The 8,164-nt window shown below is 38.6% G+C and overlaps 3 protein-coding genes across 3 annotated transcripts; all 3 read left to right on the forward strand.

The window, feature by feature from the left end:
* Positions 168-3,356, forward strand: LOC105161594. Its single transcript, XM_011079331.2, has 3 exons — positions 168-1,187; positions 1,807-2,352; positions 3,002-3,356. Exons 1-3 carry the CDS (start codon positions 327-329, stop codon positions 3,101-3,103), a joined length of 1,509 nt encoding a protein of 502 aa, XP_011077633.1. The 5' UTR covers positions 168-326; the 3' UTR covers positions 3,104-3,356.
* LOC105161595 lies at positions 4,352-6,138 on the forward strand. Its single transcript, XM_011079332.2, has one exon. It carries the CDS (start codon positions 4,586-4,588, stop codon positions 5,915-5,917), a length of 1,332 nt encoding a protein of 443 aa, XP_011077634.1. The 5' UTR covers positions 4,352-4,585; the 3' UTR covers positions 5,918-6,138.
* On the forward strand, positions 6,947-7,783 carry LOC105161596 (light-harvesting complex-like protein OHP1, chloroplastic). The gene is made up of 3 exons (XM_011079333.2): positions 6,947-7,191; positions 7,280-7,402; positions 7,506-7,783. Exons 1-3 carry the CDS (start codon positions 7,048-7,050, stop codon positions 7,572-7,574), a joined length of 336 nt encoding a protein of 111 aa, XP_011077635.1. The 5' UTR covers positions 6,947-7,047; the 3' UTR covers positions 7,575-7,783.

Raw genomic sequence — 8,164 nt, forward strand, 5'->3', positions numbered from 1 at the left:
GTGCAGAGCGAATAAAGGCGTAATGCGAGAGTTGATGTTTGCCACTCCATATCAACATCTTTAAATAAATTTAAACAGAGATATTCAAGCAACAAACTCAGCTTCCAGGTCCAGTTGAGCTGACCCCACCAAAATTAAGGGATACCCCAAAAATAAAACTCCACAAACCCTCTTAATTACACACAAATCACTAGCAACACTCCACCCGATTTCCATTTATTCTCATGCCATTTAGGCCCCGATTTATGGAAATTTCAAACATAAAAAGAGATTGAATCTTCTGGGACTCCTTCAATCCAATACTTTTTAACCTCAATCTCTTGGAGATGCATCATTCATCAGAACCCGCCGTCCGAGACCCTCTGAAACCCTGGAAGCATCTCCTCTACCCGCCTCTAAGACTCACGCTTTTAACGCCAAATATGATGAAAGGGCTTTTCGCTATCTGCATTTTTGCTGTCTTCTCTTTCTGTTACTTCTCGGCCTTTCCCACCCCCAAATGGCGTAGCAACTGCGCGGACTGCGACCCAACTCTCATTCACCCCTCATTCCGTCAATTCGTCGGTGGTGGCGGAGAAGAAAAGACAACCATATCCCACATTCTTTTCGGCATAGGCGGCTCCGCCGAGACGTGGAGCAGTCGCCGCCATTACTGTGAACTCTGGTGGAAACCCAATGTAACCCGTGGTTACGTATGGCTGGACGAGGAGCCGGGGAAGACCGGCGAGCCCTGGCCCAAAACTTCGCCTCCGTATAAAGTCTCGGCGGATACGTCCCGGTTTAAGTACACGAACTGGTACGGGTCGAGATCAGCCATTCGGATCGCCCGGATTGTGAAGGAGAGTTTTGAGCTTGGGTTGGAGAACGTGAGGTGGTTTGTGTTGGGAGATGATGATACAGTTTTCTTCACGGAGAATTTGGTGAATGTGCTGAATAAGTATGATCATAAGCAGATGTATTACATTGGCGGCAACTCGGAGAGCGTGGAGCAAAATTTGGTACATTCTTATACCATGGGTTATGGCGGCGGCGGGTTTGCTATCAGTTACCCCTTGGCGGCGGAGCTGGTGAGGATTTTGGATGGTTGCATCGATCGGTACGCGGAGTTTTACGGTTCTGATCTGAAGATTGGAGGCTGCATGAGTGAGATTGGTGTGCCTGTCACCAAAGAACTGGGTTTTCATCAGGTAACTATATACGTATTCCTTGCCGGATGGGATTTTATGTTGCAACATTTATTTCATTTTCTGGCTACTTGGTATAAAATTTTTCGCTAAATAAAATATATGATCTCATTGTATATGTTAATGTATGTATGTTCACTTACGTGTGTACGCTGAATGATGTAAAAAAATAAAATATGATCAGCAAACAGAAAATCGGATTCGATATGGATTTTTGTGAGGTTTTTGCTTTTATGTTTGAATAATCAAAATTTGATTCACCAAATATAAAATCAAAACTTGTACAATATAACCTTGTTTGTGATGAGATTAGGCAAATAACACTTTGAAATTAATAAAAACTCATTAATTCCTTGTTTTTAATTAAATGAAATTAATCTTATTAGTGATGCTAATAACATGTGAAAACAGTGCGTTTCGAGTACTTAAAAATTATCAAGAATTGAACTTAAAATCTTTGTGTGATAATGTTTTTTTTTATTATTATTATATAATGTGTGTTATATCGTGGTTGAAACACATTTTCAGGCTTTGCCTCCGAAATGACAAATTAAAACTAATTTTTGTAAATATCACCAACTTGTTAGCACACGCACTAAATAAAATTCTGTGTGATTCGCAGATGGACATACGAGGAAGCCCATTCGGTTTACTGTCTGCCCATCCTTTAGCACCTCTTGTCTCACTGCACCATCTAGACTACGTCCAGTCCTTGTTCCCGGGCACAAACCGGGTCGACTCCGTCAAGAGACTCATACAAGCCTATAAATCGGATCCAAGCCGAACACTTCAACAGAGTTTCTGCTACGACCCGATCCGGAACTGGTCCATATCCGTTTCATGGGGCTACAACGTCCAATTATACCCGTTTTTGGTGACAGCAAAAGACCTGAGCACCCCACTGCAGACATTTTTAACGTTTGGGAGTTGGAGCCAGGAGCCATTCACGTTCAATACCCGGGTCATGAGCTTGAAGCCCTGTGAAAGACCCATCATTTTTTACTTTGATCGAGTTGAAGGGTTTGGACATGGGCGCACGCTGACGATGTATAGGAGGCCTCGTCAGGACAATAGGCGGCAGTGCGACGGCGAGAATTATGCGGCTGCTTATTCCGTTAAGGGGTTTAATGTCTCTGCACCGCTTCTTCATCCTACAATCTGGAACAAGGTAATGATTCCTAATCTTCAACTCCAAGTCATCTCTATGGCAAAATTACAGAGTACCATTATGCAAAATTTAAAATAATATCAAAATTGAAAATTTACTTTGCTGTATTTTTAAAAATAATAATTTTAAAATTGAAAAAATTCGACACATTTAATCCACCACTTTACAGAATTTATACGACTAAATGTGTAGAATTTTCTCAATTTTGGAACCATTTTAAAAGATACAATAAAATATAAAACTAAAAGGGTTGAATCACCTATTTTATGTGACTAAAAGTAATGCCCATCTTTCATTTTTATTTTTAATTTTTTTGTAATTAGAAATTATATATTTTTGCTTAAATTCACTGCTCCCAAGAGGATAAAAAAACTTGTATGATAATTTATTTTATATATTTGATTTAATTTAATGCATTGTTATTAGAAGTTTGTATAAGTAATGGAGGAAATTTTCTAAATAAGAATAAATTTAAAAATTATTTGTTTTCCTGCTTAATTAACGATAATTTATTTTGATATGTTAGCAACAAATTGGTGGAGTTTTGGTTTGTTTAGTTTTAGCAAATTAGTTTGGTTAATGATTTGTGATAAGTGTGATGTAGAAAATATTGGTTTAGCTAATTGTGTTTGGAAGAATATGAGAACAGGCCCCACGTAGAGAGTGCTGTGAGATAATGAAGGATGCGAATGGCGTCTTAGAGGTCAGAATCAGAGGCTGCAAGGAAAGGGAATCAGTAACACCGCCATAGATGAAGTTGAAGAAATGAGAGGGAAGTGGGCAGCCACATTGTACAACATATATATAATAGTAAAGGTACAGCAGAGCAGGATGGATAGGTGTTGACTATTCACATGGACATGCAGCATGTGTATAGTTGTACGTTTTACATACTATATATATATATATAGACAGAGAGTTAGTCAATGGGATATATATATTAGTGTCAGCAAATTAATATTAATCTTGAACAAAGTTTTCACATTTGATGGATTCTCCCAACTCCCAACTATAATTCATTCTTTTTTTTTTTTTTTTAATTACATTCAATACTAAATTATCTCATCAGTTTTAATAAATAATTCTCATATACGTAACACAATTTCACTTGTCTAGTATTTAGAGTTGGTGTCACATTAAGCCACGAGATACATCCATCCATCCTATAACCAAATGGAAGTGATGATATATCATTAAGTTGGGTTGATAACAACTAGCAGTTAAGGGACTAATTCTTGAAACAGAAAGCTTGGAATGTGCGAGTTTCCGTGTTTTCTTTTCTTTTACTTTTCAACTTCATTTTTTATTATGGTTTCTTCTTTCTTCTACTATTATTATTATTATTAGTTATTCCGAATCTAAGTATGTTGAAATATGAATGCCAATTGGCAAGAATTCATGCCCACCGGCCACCAATTGAATCAAGAAACTCTCAGCTTATCTTTTTCAATTGAAATTCTCCCAACTAATTTAGAGAATTGAAATTCTATTAGAAAATCTTTGCCTAATTAATGATAGTAGAGAGTTATATTTTTAAAATTATTGTGATATTTTCATTTTCTTGGTACCGGTGGATGTTGACTATTATTTTCAATCATTTTAATTCTTAAACATACATTAATATAAATTTTTTTTTGATATATTCCCATTACAAGAGATATCAATACATCAATATAATTAATACAATCAATATATTGATATAACAAAAAATAAATAAAATTATATACAAAATATTTACATATATGATGGAATTCAAAATTTTGATCTCGATAATATTTAAATCTTAACCACTAAGTTGGTGGGATTGATTCAAAATAAATAGGGTCAAGGAGGGAGTGCAACAATAGAGTAATGGGGGCTCAAGTGTATTTTAAACCAAAAATGAATGGAGGAACAGGTAATAATAATATTGTATGCACAACGTCGGCATCTAACGTCAAACACTTGATTCAATTCTCCTTAACTCATCAATAATCACTTCACGTATGATAACAACACCACTAAATTCCAATAAATTCCTCTCATCTGACAGTCAACACACTTTGGATCTACCTCACTTTCAACTTCCTTATTTCACAACAGATCCAACCCAACCTGTCACTCATCTTCCTCGCTCCATAAACAGCAAATTCCTTTTTCCCACTCCAACTCCCAAGTTAAATCCAAACGCCTCCGAAATGAAAATCCTTTAATTTCAGAAACCCTTTTAAGTTCATCATCTGCCGGAACAGCAATGGTTGGATTCAAGCGCATGGGTTGGTTGCCGGAGCCCACTCACCGCCGTCTCTCCTCCGATGCAAAGAAGAAGGACTCCAGTTTAGGAATTCTCGCCTTCGAGACAGCCAAAACAATGTCAACGCTTGTCTCCCTGTACAAATCCCTCTCCGATGAGGAAATTTCCAGGCTGAAAAATGATGTCATTAAATCCCAAGGAATTGCATTCTTGAATTCCAGAGATGAGGGGTTTCTCTTGAGCCTTGCGTATGCTGAATGGCTTGAAGATCTTGATCGCGCTGCTGCAGTTGTTTCTCGGTTAGGTAAGAAATGCAGTGATTTCGGGCTCAATCGGTTTGACCTTATTTACACGGATTTGAAACTCGGGATCCTGGATTTTGGGAAGCTGGAATACGGGTCGAGATCGGCTGAGAAAAAGGTCAAGCAAATGGAGAAATTAGTCTCGGCCACGTCTTCCTTGCGCTCAGCATTGGAGGGATTGACGGAGTTGGAGATTTCGGAGAGGAAGCTGAATCAATGGAAGAGCAGACAAATAGAGCTACAGAAGGCGAATTACGATCTTTTTTACCAAAAACTGGAGAATCAGAGGAAGGAAGTTCGCCGTTTCAGAGAGATCTCTCTTTGGTCCACAGCGTTCGACAAAAGTGTTAACCTGATGGCAAGAATTGTGTGCGTTGTTTATGCAAGAATTCGCGTCGTTTTCGGGCAGCAGAGCCGGCAGTTTCCCCTAGTCAAGGAAAAACTTCTTCCTCATTCCGGCCCTATTCTAACAACATCAAAGCGCAGCATAGTCCGTTTTTACAGCCGAAGATCGTTTCTCTTCTTTGATGAAGATGATAGCCACGGAGAGGTTGCGCAAAACAACAGGGTGTTCCACGCCGCCGGTCCATCTACGGTAGGCGGGTCAGGCCTGGCGCTGCGTTACGCCAATGTGATTCTACTGGCGGAGAAGTACATGGACTCCAGTGTGGCGGTATGCCATGACGAACGTGAATCATTGTACGAAATGTTGCCGGAGAATCTGAAAGCCCTGGTGAGAAATAAGCTGAGCAAGAACATGAAAAGGGTGGAAGACGATTCATCCCTGGCTGATGGGTGGAGAGATGCCATGGTGGAGATGATGGGGTGGCTCGGACCGATGGCACAGGACACGGTAACGTGGCAGATGGAGAGGAACATTGAGAAGATGAAGTTGGAGGCGAAGCCCTCTGTGCTTTTGTTGCAGACATTGCATTTCTCTGATAAGGAGAAGACAGAAGCTGCCATTGCTGAGGTCTTGGTTGGATTGAGTTGCATTTTTAGATTTGAAAATCGGAAATTAGGTGTATGATTATAGGGGTTAAAGATTAGGCAATGATACTATGATGCAGATGGATTTCAGTGATCGATTTACAGTCAATGTGTATTATGATTGATTACACAGGAAAGGCGATTGATCCACTAGAGGAAAGAAAGCCCGTGTTATAGATTTCAGATTATTTTAATTTATTATAATTGTTTTTGTTCGTATTCTTGTTCTTGACATTGGTTGATCCTATGTGTTGCAAAAGATTTAAGGTGAAAGAAGGAATAAAATCTTCGTTGGATCTTATGATGCACTGTATTTACCCCAACAAACCTATGTATGGATAAACAAATAAAAAAGTTAAATCCTCACTTGATATTTGTATTTGATGTAGTAAAATTGTTAAATAAAATAAGTCGCATGTCCGTTTAAATAGTCAAAATACCCAACAAAAAACACTCAAAATTCGTGAACCGTTAGGAATCGGGCCGGCACATACCGATCCAAATTGAAGATGACACATACCGATTCATTGGATGCCAACTATATGTAGAGTTCAATGCAGTATCATGTAGACTAACACTTTCAATATTCTTTTATTCCCTTTTGGTTTCTACTGTCCCCAACAAACAACTCATACATTTTTAACCTTTGTGATTGATTTCAAACTTATTGAACAAGATCCTGAGGCTTTCCATTGACGATGTGCTCGACCTCAATCACTATTAATATTTTTCTTTTAAATTACAAAACTAGCCACAAAAAAAAATGATGTGCTGATTAAATTAGGACCCGAGATGAAGTTAAACGAGATTAGGTTGTGTAAGATAATAGATATAGATAAAACAAATGAAATTTTGTCTGCAACAAACGAGGAATCTAAGTTTGGTCGGGCTAGTCCAGTAACCAAATTTATATACTCAAGTCTAGTCCATTTTCTAATGGGTCCATTTTTCTAAACCAAGCTGATCCATGTAACTTTACGGCAAGAACTTGGGGTAGTGTGGTCTGCCACGTCAAGCACTTGGATTTCTCCTCTGAATTATGGGACCCAAATTGATATGAAGCACAGATGCCCAAACCCGTGATGGAAGTAATGCCCAAACCCGCATTACAGCAGATGTAGATAAGGTGGGAGAACAGAGATGAGTGATTGGCGGCCACCATTTTGAAAAATGGCAACTTCACAACCATTTTCATCTCCTTTCCTTTCAGCTGGAGCATCCACAATCAAGGCTCCGACCCGCCACAACATCTCGCTTCTCCACAACCACAAACGGGTCAATTTCAAGATTCAAGCCGCCAAGCTTCCTGCCGGAGTATGTTCTTCTTTTCTTTTTCCCCTCTCCACTGAACTGTCGTAGTTTGATTGATGACTTCAATTTTCTGTCTGGATTATGATTTCAGGTGGAAATGCCTAAACAACAGCCGAAATTCGAGGCCCCGTTTCTTGGGTTCACAAGAACGGCTGAGATTTGGAATTCCAGGGCTTGTATGATTGGTCTCATCGGCACTTTCATTGTTGAATTGGTCTGAACTATCATGCCCGTCTTGTCGATACCCCTTCTTCTTAAAAAGTTAACTACTTGAATCTTGGGGTCCTGAATTCTTGGTATCCTCTTTGTTTTTCCAGATTCTGAACAAGGGAATACTTCAGATAATTGGCGTGGACGTGGGGAAAGGCCTTGATCTTCCTCTTTGAACATTGGGCAGCAGCATGGAACTCAACTTTGTATTTCTTTTTGGGGATTGTAAAGAATTGAAAGAAAATTACAGTATGCTGCTGATACAATCTAGTTGGTTGTGCACCTTTTGATTTCCCTTGCTAGAAGATGTTTACTAGAGTTTGAGGTAAAATTGCACTTTTGGTCCCATGGGACTTGGATATTACACTTTTGGTTTTGTGTTTTACAGGAATAAAATTTTTTGTTCCACAAAATTAAAATGCGCTGCAGATATGGTCACAAAGTCTTAACAGATTTGGTATCACATAATTAGTGCATTGGATCACATCTACAATGTTTTCAATCTTGTGGAACCAAAAATATTAAGCCCATCATGTATGGGACTAAAAGTACAAATTCCATATTCTATGGGATAAAAAATGCAATTTTGCCACCTGCAAAGTCATATGAACTAACCCACAGGCTCATGCAGAAACATCAAGAAAATAACATTCTACAAAAAAATCCATGACATTTCAAACATTTCCACAAAATTAATCAAATCTTTAAAATTGAAGCTGGATGAACACATTGAAGGTAAAATCCAGTAGTGAACAATTGTTGTTCT

This window comes from Sesamum indicum, linkage group LG5 (genome assembly GCF_000512975.1).
Source record: "Sesamum indicum cultivar Zhongzhi No. 13 linkage group LG5, S_indicum_v1.0, whole genome shotgun sequence".
In the NCBI taxonomy this organism is placed as follows: Eukaryota; Viridiplantae; Streptophyta; class Magnoliopsida; order Lamiales; family Pedaliaceae; genus Sesamum; species Sesamum indicum.

Coding starts and splice junctions, on each gene's coding strand:
- LOC105161594 (XM_011079331.2), top strand. CDS start 327: ATGCATCATTCATCAGAACCCGCCGTCCGAGACCCTCTGAAACCCTGG. Junction 1,188..1,806: donor AAGAACTGGGTTTTCATCAG/GTAACTATATAC, acceptor TGTGATTCGCAG/ATGGACATACGAGGAAGCCC. Junction 2,353..3,001: donor ATCCTACAATCTGGAACAAG/GTAATGATTCCT, acceptor ATATGAGAACAG/GCCCCACGTAGAGAGTGCTG.
- LOC105161595 (XM_011079332.2), top strand. CDS start 4,586: ATGGTTGGATTCAAGCGCATGGGTTGGTTGCCGGAGCCCACTCACCGC.
- LOC105161596 (XM_011079333.2), top strand. CDS start 7,048: ATGGCAACTTCACAACCATTTTCATCTCCTTTCCTTTCAGCTGGAGCA. Junction 7,192..7,279: donor CCGCCAAGCTTCCTGCCGGA/GTATGTTCTTCT, acceptor TTATGATTTCAG/GTGGAAATGCCTAAACAACA. Junction 7,403..7,505: donor GCACTTTCATTGTTGAATTG/GTCTGAACTATC, acceptor TTGTTTTTCCAG/ATTCTGAACAAGGGAATACT.